The sequence below is a fragment of the Ceratotherium simum genome, chromosome 16 (genome assembly GCF_057802395.1).
Source record: "Ceratotherium simum simum isolate JZ-2026a chromosome 16, ASM5780239v1, whole genome shotgun sequence".
In the NCBI taxonomy this organism is placed as follows: domain Eukaryota; kingdom Metazoa; phylum Chordata; class Mammalia; order Perissodactyla; family Rhinocerotidae; genus Ceratotherium; species Ceratotherium simum.
In genome coordinates this window covers 46,876,239-46,890,450 of record NC_141915.1, presented here as the reverse complement: position 1 = coordinate 46,890,450, position 14,212 = coordinate 46,876,239, and the positions used below count along the sequence as shown (strand labels likewise).

Here is a 14,212-nt window from a genome sequence, read left to right as displayed (position 1 = left end):
TGTGATCAGATTTGGTGCCTGGGGCTAAAATTGGCGGGAGGGATGGGGTAGAATGGCCTATTAGCAGAGAAACCAGTTGGGTGGGTTATGGAAGAGATGCTGAGGAATAAATTCTTTATCTTAGCAGTTGTAACATGGGGAAATGATCTATTTTTGCATTATCTTCTCTACTAGAATATATCAGGGACTGGCACTTAGAGGGTGCTCAATAAATGCTTCTCAAATGGTGAATATAGAGTCCTTTGATCTCTCAGCTGGTAGACTGCAGGACTGTAGACATACTCAAATGGTGAATATAGTGTCTGCTGCTTTACCATCTAGCCCTTCTGCTGCTCTGACTGAGCAGTGCCTGGGGCCTGCCCCACCACCACATCCATGTGGAATATGAAAGCGTCAGCTGCCTGGAGGCTCCTGTTACAGCCCCAGCAGTGCTGCCATCTTGGTAAATGTTTCCCACCATGACCTGACTATCCACGTTGCTTCTCCTGAAATTCCAACCTCCTGAGGGCCATCCATACTGAGGAGTGATCCTTTGCTGGCCTGCTCTAGGGAAAGCACTGGGAAGCGCTTGCTCCAAGGGCCTTTCTCTTGTGAACTCGCTGGGGGCTATTTTGCCCACCAAATAGCTGGGAGAGGAACCACAGAGCCCACACTGGGAATTGTCCCTTTGGCTCTGGCTGTATTAAATACTTTATGAAATTAAATACTTTAGTTCCATTCAGCCTTTCTGAACATCTGTAGTTGCAACACGGCCCAGAGGTTACAGGAAAGTCCCTCTTCCGAGACCATAGACGGTCTAAGAATGAAATTCTAGAGCAGTCACCGAGCAGAATAAGTATCAAGGGAAGAAAAGAGGAAGAGAAAAAGGCATTCCAAGTTGTAGGAACAAAGGCATGGGAATGCTGCCTCCATGCACGTACTGTAATTGGCTGCCCATTAGGTCTTACGAGGGTGGCAGTGGGAATGGCCCCCCTTCCCCCCACCTCTGTCCATTCTTCAGTGTTAACTCAGTGGTCTCTTTTCACAAGGTCCTGACATGTCCCAAAGTGAGATATCAGATCCATTTGCCTCTTGGGTGACCACCAATGTTATCTCCTTCAATCCAAAGTGCTCCAGCATCTTTTCTGATTAATCAGGTGCTACCAATCAACCTCCTTTTCTCTGAGTCGCCACAACATTTGCTATTCAGTTTGAACACTGTTTCCTTGCATGTAATAACAGACCAGAGGTAATAACAGAGAGATAATAGCTACCAACAAGAACTCATATATAGTGGTTAAGTGCCTGGATTGTGGATTTTAGAGCCAGCTCAGAACTATGTTTGAATCCCAGTATCATAATGGTGAGAGTGGACGAGTAACTGAATCTCTCTGCCTTGATTTCTAAAATAGAGGTGAAAATAGTATCTATCTCATATGCGTTGTGAGGATTAAATGAGCTAATACGTGTAGTAAATGCTTAATAAGTGTTAGCTATTCTCTGCCTACTGTCTAGGAAATATTCCTTAATCCCTACCATGCCTTAGATATCTCTATTTTCCCCCAACACCTTGAGGATATTTTATCATAGCAGTTAACTTGTGTTGACATTATCTGTGTATCATTCTCTCCCACTACCCTCAAAGATCATTCGCTTGTTCACATATATTTGTTGAGCAGGTTATAACAATGATTAAGAAAAATACAATATGTACCCAAAATAATTGAAAACAAGTACTTAAACATATGTACATGCATGTTCATAGCAGCACTACTCACAATAACCAAAAGGTGGAAACAGTCCAAATGTCCATCAAGGGATAAATGGATAAATATAAATTGTGACATATACATACACTGGAATAAAAAGCCATAAAAAGAAATGAATTACTGATTCATGCTACAACGTGGATGAATCTAAAAAACATTATGCTAAGTGAAAAAAGCCATACATAAAAACCACATATTATAAGAGTCCATTTAAATGAAATAATCAGAATAGGTAAATCCATAAAGACAGAATGCAGATTGGTGGTTACCAGGGGCCAGGAGGAGGGGGGAATGGGAAGCAACTGCTTAATGGGTATGGGACTTTCTTTTGGAGTGATAAAAATGTTTTGGAATTAGAGGTGGTAGTTGCACAACACTGTGAATGTAGTAAATGCCACTGAATTGTTCACTTTAAAATGGTTAATTTTATGTTATGTGACTCTCACCTCAATAAAAAATAAAAAGAGAAAAAGACACTTTCTGCCTTCATAGAGTTTATCAGACAGTAAACCAGTGCATACATAAACAAATAATTACATATTGTGATAATCACTTGGTGGGAAGTAAACTAAGGGGAGACAGTGGAAAAGTTAAGGAAGAGCTGGGGGCAAAGAGGCTCTGAGGTGGGAAGGGGTTTAGCAGTTTGAGAAATTGTCAGGAGAACCTCTGGACTGACTCTCAGAGAACCAAAGGCAGTGATTTCTTTTTTTTTTTTTGCTGAGGAAGATTTGCCCTGAGCCACCATCTGTGCCAATCTGCCTCTATTTTGTAGGTGGGTTGCTGCCACAGGATGGCTGACAAGTAGTGTAGGTCAATGCCCAGAAGCCGGGCCTGTGAACCTGGGCTGCTGAAGCGGAGCTCACAGAAATTAACCCCTACATCATGGGGCTGGCCCAAGGCGGTGATTTAAAATGAGCCCAAGGAGGTAAGCCGGAGTCAGGCCCTGCAGAACCTTACATCTCATGAGAGGAAGTATGATGTTCAATCTAAGCAATGAGGAGCTGGGAAGCATTTTAAGCAACAAATTAATAGACTTAAATTACATTTAACTGTTTTATCCATTTTTAAATGCACCTATTAGCTTGCCTCTTTTCTAGAGTAAATCTACAGGGAGAATTGTATCAGAATTACCTGGGAGGCTTATTTTTAAAATACAACACTGGGAGCCATTGGACTGTGTGTGTGTGTAGGGATGTGGCTGGCAGGGAAATTTTGGAAGCCCCCAGGGGATTCGCCCATACTACTTTCTCTAGCACTACTGTTGCTCTAGGAGCTGGAAAAGGTCGAAATGGACATTAACTGCTTTATCATGAATTCTTTACCCACCTTACAGAGGTGGGGAGGGGCCCTAGTTCAATGACTATAACAATTCCAGTGGCCTGTTCTCAGACTGACAACCCATTTTTAGGGAGAAAGGGGAGAGGGATCTCTGAGAAGACGGAGAGGCAGGAAAGCAGCAGCAACAGGGTTTATCACTGGAGGAAAGATAGCAGGAAGTATAGATGAGCAGAACTAATTTCTAAAAACGGTTGGAGGACTGTACTATAAGCTGGATCTGGGGTGCTATGGTGCAAGAATGAAATGGAAATGAGAACATAGGCAGGGGATTTATATAGTGGAAAAGTCTCTATCTTGCCTACTCAAAAGTATTGTCTGAGTAGCGACAGCATTGCTGGGGAGCTTGTTAGAAATGCAAAATCTTGAGCCTTACCCCAGACCCCAGGCCTCCTGAATCATAATCTGCATTTTTAATAAGAGCCCCAGATGTTTGTTATGCTCATTAAATTTTAAGAAGCACTGGTCTATATCATGAGAAAACTCCAGACCCCTGGCATAGCTAAAGCACTTTATTTTGAATACCTTCTGATACAGGACAGTGGTTTCCGGAAAGGTATTAAATTTTTGAAAATTAAGTGCTATAAATCCTGGAGAAAGACCTTATTTAATTGCAGGGAGGTTTCTCATCATGCAAAAATTCCTTCGCCTAGAAACATTTCCTGTGGAGTCAAATCCTAGGCTTCCTTAAAGTGAGGCACAGCCACTTTTAAAATATGCGATAAGAACTCGGCTCTTGGCCAAGTCAACCGTTCACACAGCTGGATCGGGTCTGGAGCAGCCCATATGCCTTGGCAGGTCAGAGCCACCAAGACGGGTTTTTAAAGCAAGTCAAGTCGGTGGCTGTTCTGCCCCCCGAGAGCAGCTCTGAGTTGAATCTTTAATGTTAAAAATGTAGAAAGCAGACTTGACAAAACTATTTTCAAGAAGCGTGGCCGGGTAACTTGGCGAGTTGCCTACGCCGAGTAGAGAGCAGCAACTACCTACCGTACGCACTGTCGAAGCCCTAAGTGACCTTCGACCTCTGGCCCCGCGCCTTGCTCGGCGTCTCCCTGCGCAGCTTCCGCCCCCGCCCCTCCCGCGAAGGGTTGGGCCGAAGGGTGTGGGCGGGGCTCTGGGGCCGACGGTTAGGGACGGTGCCTGTTAGGGGCGGGTCTCGCGAGGGGCGGGATTTGAGGAGGCACCCTAGCATTGGGCTGCTGGGTATAGGCGAGGCCTAGCGCTGGGCTGGGTTGGGCGGGGCAGGGAGTTAGTTGCCGCCTCTGGGTAACTGGACTCAGGCGGCCAAACCTCCGGAGGCCGGGGGCGGCAAGCGGGCCCGTAGCAGATCCCGGATCCGGAATTTCCCGGGCAGGACCGGAATCGGGATCAGCCCTGCCCCAAACCGGGTCTGTGAGGAACTCGTGAACTTGGATTAGGAAATCCCGGAACTCGGATCAACAAACCGCAGAACCCGGAATTTAGATCGGAAAGTCCCGGAGCACGGATCTCGGAGCGGACTCGGCGCGGAGCCCGGAGTCCGGATCGCGACACCGCCGGACGGGACGGAGCGATGTCGGGCCGTGGCGCGGGCGGGTTCCCGCTGCCCCCGCTGAGCCCTGGCGGCGGCGCGGTTGCCGCGGCCCTGGGAGCGCCGCCTCCGCCAGCGGGACCCGGCATGCTGCCCGGACCGGCGCTCAGGGGGCCAGGGCCGGCTGGAGGCGTAGGGGGCCCCGGAGCCGCCGCCTTCCGCCCCATGGGCCCCGCGGGCCCCGCGGCGCAGTACCAGGTGAGGAGGGCGGACGGGTGGGTGGCGCCGCGAGCACGCCGGGTGCAGGAGGTGGAGGGGCGTCGAGTGAGGGCCCTGGGGCAGCCTCTTGGAGAGAGGGCACAGGGGCCCTGCATGCGGAGCAGGACACGGTGGAGGGCAAGGCCAGGGATCCTCAGGCTCGGCTAGGTGGTGGTGGTGGAGGAGTTGGGAGAGAGAAGGTAAGAGCGACTCTGGGTGGAGTGTTTGAAGCAGTTGGGAGGGTCTGGGGGCTTCCGTGGAACAGGGATTCTGAGTAACTGAGAGATGGAGGAGTTGTGGGAGCTAGTGAGTTGTGGGCGGCTGGGTTGAAAGTCTAGTGTATAGATCCTAGGGTAGAGGGTCCTGGGAAGTGATGAGAAAGTTTTGGAAAAGGGCCCTCACTGAGGAACCAGGGTTACCCTGCATTGGCCTTGGTCCCACTCCAAGTCTGCTCTGGTTTTTTTCTAGTTGGGAACTGGCAGAGTTCTAGCGTGTCTGAGATGGTTCCCAGCTGCTGATGAGGAAGAAGAAGGGCCTGGCTTCCCACGGGCATGGGAGACTGAGGATAGGGCAAGGGGACTCCAGCTGGTGCAGGGGAGAGTCTACTCCTGGATCAGGCCCAGGAACCCTCACCCCAGATGACTCTGGGTTAGACCAGAGACAGTAGCGGCCATCCCTAAGGAAGGAGGAAAGCCCAGCCCATTCTGGGCAGACTCTCTTTTTGGCTTTCTGCCTAGTGTCATAGTGTCCAGGAGTTGATTAGTCTGGAGGAGCAGAGAGGCTCCACGGAGCCCTGCTGGTCTGGGGCTGGAGGAGCCTGCGGGAGTTGCTTCAAAGGGTTCTGTCCTGACCCCTTTGGGGTTTGGCTTCGAAGAGAGCTTCTCAGGTTGCAGCTTCAAAGATCATTGAGAGGTAGAGACTCTGTCCTTAGGGTCAGTGTGTGAGGAACTCAGCCTGACCCTGCTGGTGGGGCTCATCAGTCCCCCAGTCCCTTGTTTCTGGTTGCCCCAGAATACTTGGGAATTGTACCCATTCTTTCTCCTTCCCGCTCTCCACTTTTATTTAGCTTTGAGATTCTGATATTGCCATATTGCAACCCATGTGCCCCAGCATTTGGCACTGACTTCTACCAAGTTTGAAAGAAGGAAGCTGGGGCTTCCTCTCTTCCCTCCTCATGTCTCCAGGTAGAGGTCCCAGAAGTGGATTCCTAGAGTAGGGTATGCATGGGCCCCAGGACCCCTGGGCCCTCACTTTCTAAAGAGATGTTTAACTAGGAACAGTGATTTTTCCCTCTTACTTCTCATTCCCCCTCCTCCCTAGAAAGAAAACAAAAGGTCTAGGTATTGACAGAGACAGGCCTGTCCCAAGGACTCCAGCTGGGGTCCATTTTTCCCATCTTGCTCTTCCCCTTGGGGATTCATGGGCCCAAGGTGTCGCTGAGGGATCCCTGCATTGGTCATTCCAGTCTTTGGGCCAGCTAACTGAGACCTGGCCCGGGAGCCTCCCTGTGCGCCTTTGGCCTGGGAAGGATCTAGGGAACAGATAGGAGCCTCTCCAGTTTCCTCAGCTTGCAACCCGTGGGAAATGTGCCATAGGGAAAGCTGCTGAGAGACTGGATTCCATAGCCCTTTGTAGGGAGTGGCCTTGGGCCGGTGGCAAGGCTGAGCTGGCTGCCTGGGTAGCCCTGGGCTCCTAGGGGTGGGGAAAGTGGTGAAGGCAGTGAGCCTCTGCTTCCCTGGGCTTCCCATCCCACCAGCTTCTCATCGCCTTCTCCTCCTCCTCTTCTAGGGAGGGCAATAGAGGTAGATGGGGAAAGGGAGGACCCAGTTCACTTTGGTTGAGTTCGAGGAGGATCCTGCTTGGCTTCTTTCCAAGTCCAGTTGTGTGACTTCCAGGAGAAGGGACTTGAGATCTGAAGAGCAAAGGGGTTTCTGTCTATTAGGGCACATGAGATGAGCTGGGAGAGCAAGGATTTCAGGGCCCAAGTTGGGCAGATAGGGGAGCCTATTGAACGAAGGGAAGTGATGACCCTTCTCCCTCTAGACAGTGGTTCCAGCTCTGGATCACAGTCAACTAAGGAGCTTAAAAAAAACAAAAACAAAACAAAACGACCCAGATTGCTGGGTTCGCTCCAGAGAGTTCAAAATATTTTCTTATGGAGGAGTATGTTCTCCTCTGCTAGACTCTGAGGGCCAGCCACCAGGAGCACCAGGGCCACAGCTTTGAGGCAGGGCAAGCATGCTCTCTGGAGGTGGCAGCATCAGGCCCAGCCTCCTGCCTTTGCTCTCCTGGGTGGTGGAGATAGAGTCCAGCTTAGGATGTGGGCTAGTGCTGGGCTAAGGGAGAGGAGGTTGTCGCACACTTCTAGGGTTCAGGGCACCGAGCCAGGTTAACCTGCTGTGCTGCAGGTGGGGAGTTAGGGAGCCTGAGAATTCTGGGCTGTGTTCTTTTTTTTCCTTATAACTCTTGGGTTGTTTTTTGGAAGAGGAGGAGGAACTGGTACTTCAAAGCCCAGGTGTGGAGCTTGGCAAGGCCAAGCTGGGACTAAAGGAACTGTAAGCAGCCTTCCCCTGGGCTCCTTCCCGCTCTGGGGAGAAGCCTGGGGCCCTGGGTGAGCTGGGGGCTCTACGCCTGGGAAGTCGGAAGCAGATGTTTGGGAGGGGCCTATTCCAGGCCCTGCTTGTGCTGCCTTGTCTTGGGAGTTTCTGTACCGGAGCGCCTGCCTAGGAGGCATGGGCGGTGCTGAGGAGGTTTTGTGAACACCCTAGTGAGTAGCTTCATGGAGACCACAGGGCCCTAGCTCACACTCTGCAGGTCCCACTGCTTCAGCTGTTCCAACCCTTTGGCTCAGGCTTTGGGTGGGAAAAACTCCCAGTCTAGGATGTCTGGGGCCTGGGTTTACAGCTGTGGCCACACTGACTTGTTTTCTGTAATCTCTGGCCATAGCTCATTAGGGTAGAGAAACAGGCTGTCTTTTGCCTTTCAACAGCATGGATGAATCTCTTCCTGATGAGGAGAGACTTGTGGCAGGACTCCTGAGGTCCCGGAGCCCCCCATGTGTAACTCTCTATTCTCCCAGATGCTTCCCTCCCACCCTCCTCCTTTCCCCTTCCCTATGTCTCTGGGTCATGTTTCTCTCCATCTCTGCATCTGGTCAAGAATCTGACCCTCTGTGGTGAGAACATGGGTTTAGTGCTAGATGATGCTGGGGCGGGGGAGGGGGTCCTTTCATTTGGTGCGAGTCCCCACCCAGCCTGGCTTGGTTGGCTAGTTATGCTAGTTGCATAATCTGGGCCCTAGGGCCAGCCCTGTGAAGCTGCCAGGGACAGTGTGTGCGAGGCAGAGCTGCCAAACAGGCCTTGCAGGCAGCAACCATGGGGAAGGGGGGCAGAGGGCGGAGGTTACTTCTGGATGGGCTCAGCAGAAATGTTGGGGAGCTGGACCTCAGTGGGAAATTCTTCTGCAGGCTTCTAAAGAAGCTATCTCCGTCACCCACATTCCTCTGCTGACCCTATGACTCTGATCCTTGCATCCCAGGATAATCTTATCTCCATTTTCCAGCTTGGGATTGCGAGGGCTACGTTGAGCCTGAGCCAGCCCTAGCTGCCAGGTGGTGTGTGGACCACAGACAGAGTCCAGGTGCTAGCTGCTCTCTTTCCCGTTGGCCACCCAGGAGCCACAGCTCCCTTTTGGGGTCTTCTGGTGTAGGGGTAGGGTCCAGTTCTGGGTTATGATAGGGCCGTGTGATGGTCTCTGTACTCTGCCTGAGGCCACCCCCACCAGTTGGGACACGCTCCAAGCCATCCTGTTGCAGCTTGCTCCCCTTGGGTGCTGCTGCCTGATGGGCTTGCTAGCACATTGGACTACCTTTCTCCCCTCAGTCACACCACTAGGCTAGCACATTGGACTACCTTTCTCCCCTCAGTCACACCACAACAGGGCATGGGTGTTTTCTGCCCTGCCAGCCTGCTCATATCATACTACATGCCACCTCCTAGCTATGACTGTCCCTAGGCCTCCTGTGGACCATCTGAGGGCCTTGAGAGTGCCTTGAAGCTGGCTGGTCCCAAGGAGCAAGGGCATAGTGTGCTGGGGCTGGAAGGTGGCCATGGGCCCTAAAAAACTCCCCCAGGCCCTTCCTCCTGCAGGCAGGATTCTCCTGCCTTCCTGGGCTCTGTGGGCCTCATTGGCTGGCACAGCTGCCAGGGCGGTTGAAGGGGGCGGGGCAGGTGTGGTTTACACTTCTGCTCTCAGGCGGCTGCTCCCCTTTGTTCCTGGCACTCCAGCCCGTGCTCTGTGTGTGCTGCTCAGGGCCAGACCTGCCTGAGGAGAGAGATGGAGGGAATGGGCTATGGGCCCCGTAGGGCCCTCCCGCTGACCTATGCACCCCCATTGTCTCACTTCCCCCAGCGGCCTGGCATGTCACCAGGGAGCCGGATGCCCATGGCTGGCTTACAGGTGGGACCCCCTGCTGGCTCTCCATTTGGCACAGCTGCTCCACTTCGACCCGGCATGCCACCCACCATGATGGACCCATTCCGAAAACGCCTACTTGTGCCCCAGGCCCAGCCTCCGATGCCCACCCAGCGCCGGGGGTAAGACCGTCCTGTTTCTCCCACCCTACGTAGCTAGCACAGCTCTAGTGGTAACAGAGGGTTTCCTTCTGTCCTAAGAGCTGTGATGACTGAGGAAGATTCCTAGTTCTCTTGGGAGAGGGTCCTGGGAACTGGAGGGGTAGATTGAGGGGAGGTACTTTGGACCATTGACCTCTTAAGTGGGTTAATCTGTCCTCCCCAGGTTAAAGAGGAGGAAGATGGCAGATAAGGTTCTACCTCAGCGAGTAAGTATGTTGGGAGGGGGCCTAGGAGGCCTGCCCAGTGGCTGGCTGGCTACGGGTGGTCAGTCTCCCCCAACCCTGGGATGGGAGAGGAAGGAGCCACAGCTACAGCTGAAACAAGCTGATAAATTCCTCTTCCCTTCCTCCAGATTCGGGAGCTTGTCCCAGAGTCTCAGGCATACATGGATCTCTTGGCTTTTGAGCGGAAGCTGGACCAGACCATCGCTCGCAAGCGGATGGAGATCCAAGAGGCCATCAAAAAGCCTCTGACGGTATGTACAGCACTGGCCACTCCCTGGCATTCCCAAGCTCCTCTGCCTCTTCCTGGCCTTGTTTTCTGGGGGCCAAGTGAGGGTCTGCATTGGGCTAGAGCAGGATTTTAACGCTGCAGGATGCAGCTCATTAGCGGAGCATGAACTCAATTTAATGTGGTTGGGCCAGCATGTTTTTAATGAAATATAAAATAGAAATTATAATAATATTTCAGAGTAGTACTTATAGTAATAAAGGTATTATTTCATCACATTTTGAGATATTTATATATATGTGTGTGGATGGTGGGTTATGATTTAAAATGAAAATCTTATGCATCGTGGACAGAAGTTTGAAAGGCAAGATTGGAGGGTAGTTTGTCTTCTCCCCCGTCCCTAGAGAAGCTTTCTTCTCTTTTTTTTTTTTAATAATAATATTGAACAGTCCCCTGAGTGGTGAAGGCTTTCCAGGAGATGAGTATATTTTGGGCCATGATGAGTGTTTGAGTTTCATTTAAAATATGAGCTAGAGGCTTCTGATTTGCCTGACAGCACCCAGTATGTACCTCTGTCACACCACTGATCCCGCTGTGTTGGAATTGTCAGTAGTGCATTTGTCTCCCCCATAAAATTGTGAGTTCCTTGAAGGCCAGGACTCGGATTTCCTGCTCCCCATTCCCAGTGCCTAACAAGGTGCCTGGCCCGTAGTCACCATGCAATATTGATGGTGAATGAGTTCAGATGGGAAGTTGGGGTGACACTGTTTTCCGACATGTTGGTCCACCTTTAGCTGGTTGTCTTGCTTTCTTTAGCAAAAACGAAAGCTGCGGATCTATATTTCCAATACGTTCAGTCCCAGCAAGGCAGAAGGTGATAATGCAGGAACCACAGGGACCCCCGGGGGAACCCCAGCAGGGGACAAGGTGGCTTCCTGGGAACTCCGAGTGGAGGGAAAACTGCTGGATGATGTGAGTTGGGGAAGGAGGTGTCTCAAGGGGAGGGGGCCTGTGTGGGTTTAAGACTGGGGCCAGACACTTGGCCACTTCCGGAGAAGGCCTGCTTGAGGGAGAGAGCACTGCTCGTGGTCATGCTCTGCCCAGCGCCAAGCCAATTCAAGGTTGAGGATTTGTGTGGTTATTACAACGGTTCTCCTGCAGGTGGCAGTAAAGGGTCTTGAGGAAAGGGTATCCCCTTCTAATTCAGTCCTTGATTGGCTAGCAGTGGGGCTGGCTGCATAGAGAGCCCTTCCCCTGCCTCCAGTCTCTCACTTTTCCTGGAGTCTAACTGCTTCCTTCAGGGCCCAACAGTCTTCAGTACCCTGAGCTTCAGGGTTGAAACAATGCTCCTCTTTTTTGGGCTTAGCATAGCTTAGGTTTGGGAGCTCAGCAGCAGCCCCATCTCACATCCGTTTCCATCCCCAGCCTAGCAAACAGAAGAGGAAGTTTTCTTCATTCTTTAAGAGCCTCGTCATAGAGCTGGACAAGGAACTGTATGGGCCTGACAACCACCTGGTGGAGGTGAGAGTGCACCTGGGGCATGGGGAGCACAGGCTGACATGCAGGGTGGGCAGAAAAATGGCCTTGGTCCCCTTGGAGGGCCAGGTGTGTATCTTCATGCCCACCCCCTTGGTGATGAGCTCTGCTCCCCTCCTCCCTGCCAGTGGCACCGGATGCCCACCACCCAGGAGACAGATGGCTTCCAGGTGAAACGGCCTGGAGACCTCAACGTCAAGTGCACCCTCCTGCTCATGCTAGATCATCAGGTGACAAATGTCCTGGGGCCACATCTGGGGCCACAGGGACTCAACTGTGAGAGAAGGGGAAGTTCCTATTGTAAACTCTTGTTCCTGCCCTACTCTTTTGCTTTGTTTTTTCACAAGCACCCCTCCTCTTACTCCCCTCTCTCCATCCCCAGCCTCCCCAGTACAAGTTGGACCCCCGATTGGCAAGGCTGCTGGGGGTGCACACACAGACGAGGGCCGCCATCATGCAGGCCCTGTGGCTTTATATCAAACACAACCAGCTGCAGGACGGGCACGAGCGCGAGTACATCAACTGCAACCGGTACTTCCGCCAGGTCAGCTGGGACGCCATCCCCCATCTGGTCTCACAGCCCCTGCCTTGCCCGCTGCTCCAGAGCCCCACTGGGCTAGTTCTTGGCCACATTCTTCACCCTGACCCTGGGATGGTCCACTTCTCCCTGTGCCCTCAAAGGTATCACTAAGCCTCTGGTACTCTCTCCAGATCTTCAGTTGTGGCAGACTCCGTTTCTCTGAGATTCCCATGAAGCTGGCTGGGTTGCTGCAGCATCCAGACCCCATTGTCATCAACCATGTCATTAGGTAAATGGAAAGAGGGGGATGGGAAGGCTCTTCCAAGAGCAGTTTACCTTTGGCTTGATCTAAAGCCAAAGAGCAACAGCATGTTTGGTTTTCTGCTCCCTGAGTGTGTGCAGGTTTGGCCCAGGTGGGTGGGATGAATACAGCTGTGTGCTCACCCCTCCCCTCCTCTGTGCTGCCTGCAGTGTGGACCCTAATGACCAGAAGAAGACAGCCTGTTATGACATTGATGTGGAGGTGGATGACCCACTCAAGGCCCAAATGAGCAATTTTCTGGCCTCTACCACCAATCAGCAGGAGATTGCCTCCCTTGATGTCAAGGTGGGCCCTCTGTTTCCCCAACCTCTTCTGGGGCCCAAGATGGGGGTGGGCAGGCTCTGTTAGGCATTTCTGTACATGTAGCACCTTGGGATGGGATCTCTGTCAAAGTCCTTTGGGGTTAGGCCTGGAAACAGACCCCCTGGGGGTGGGGGCCAGTGTGACACATGCACCCCCTTTCCCCAGATCCATGAGACCATTGAGTCCATCAACCAGCTGAAGACCCAGAGGGATTTCATGCTCAGCTTTAGCACTGACCCCCAGGACTTCATCCAGGAATGGCTCCGTTCCCAACGCCGAGACCTCAAGGTATGGCCCTCTTTCTTGAGGTTGATCCCATGTTAAGCTCTGAGTTATTTTTACTTCCATTTACTATTCTGGTTTCAGGGGCAGATTGGCTCAGGGGTGGGAATTATGCTACAGCTTTCCTCCTGGCTCTTTGCAGATCATCACTGATGTGATTGGGAATCCTGAGGAGGAGAGACGAGCTGCTTTCTACCACCAGCCCTGGGCCCAGGAAGCAGTGGGGAGGCACATCTTTGCCAAGGTGAGGCTCTGCCCTGCTTGCCCTCCTGTGGTTGTGAGCAGCAGAGGCCTGAGCCACTGCTCGCTCCTTTCTCCAGGTGCAGCAGCGAAGGCAGGAACTGGAACAGGTGCTGGGAATTCGCCTGACCTAACTGCTCAGGGATGCCTTCCTTTTTTCCCAGCCTTGGAGCCATCCCGTCCTCAGCCTGGAAGGGGACCACCCTCTGGGCGGCAGACATGTAGAATAAGGATGGGGTGAGGGGTGTCTCCTGTCACCCTCTGCTCCCCAGCTTTAGTTTCGTAAATGTAGTGATAGGATTCCTTGTTGCTTGGTCCCCAAAGCCTTATTACTTTACACATTGGCTTTAATTGGGTTCACAACAGATGCCTCCTCTGCCCCTGCAGGCAGGCCCAAGTAGGATTGCTGGTGACTGTGCTTTGACATAGTAACGGAGACGTTTCAGAACCAAAGGCCGCTGGCTTTGCTTGTTTACAGACTCCCTGTTGGGGCGAGTGTCAGAGCTGGCTCTGGGGAGCTGGGCAAGGAAGAGGGGCACAGCTCACCCTCTTCCTAGCCTTTCTAAACCAAAGTTCTTTGCCATTCCTACCAGCCCAGCCTTGCTGCTGGTTTTTTCCTTTCCTTTGGGTATTTGCACTATTTGGGGAGCAGGTTTTTCTATGCGGGAGCCACTTTTTTTGTACAGGGGTAAGTTGGGGTTTTTCAGGGAGCCCGGTTTGGTGCCTCCTTCCTTACTTTCTTTTCTCAATCTATGCAAGCGGCTCTGGCCGCCATCATCTCCTGGGATGCCAGAGGGCTGCCACCCCAGCTGTTGGGCCCAGGGTGGTAAAGCCTCCTTGAGGGAGGGGACTCCAGTTCTCTGGCATGGCCTGAGGTATGGGCGTACTTGGTGGAGGGCAGGGGAAGTAGGGAGGACTGTTGTTGCTCTTTGGAGATTGGTAAGGGGGAGGGCCCAGGGCTTGGCAAGTGCCACTTTTGGCAGGTTTGGAAATTTCCAAATAAATCCTTGTTTATTGATGATCTCCAGATCTGGTCATTGAATAGTGCGGCCACTCATTAACAGACTGAAATCC

At 52.1% G+C, this 14,212-nt stretch overlaps 1 protein-coding gene across 1 annotated transcript; it reads left to right on the top strand.

The window, feature by feature from the left end:
- Positions 1 to 4,345: 4,345 nt before the first annotated feature.
- Positions 4,346 to 14,159, top strand: SMARCD2 (SWI/SNF related BAF chromatin remodeling complex subunit D2). Its single transcript, XM_004432652.3, has 13 exons — positions 4,346 to 4,851; positions 9,262 to 9,446; positions 9,649 to 9,691; positions 9,838 to 9,960; positions 10,752 to 10,907; positions 11,361 to 11,456; positions 11,600 to 11,701; positions 11,854 to 12,015; positions 12,183 to 12,280; positions 12,463 to 12,598; positions 12,782 to 12,904; positions 13,041 to 13,142; positions 13,219 to 14,159. Exons 1-13 carry the CDS (start codon positions 4,636 to 4,638, stop codon positions 13,270 to 13,272), a joined length of 1,596 nt encoding a protein of 531 aa, XP_004432709.1. The 5' UTR covers positions 4,346 to 4,635; the 3' UTR covers positions 13,273 to 14,159.
- Positions 14,160 to 14,212: the final 53 nt, after the last annotated feature.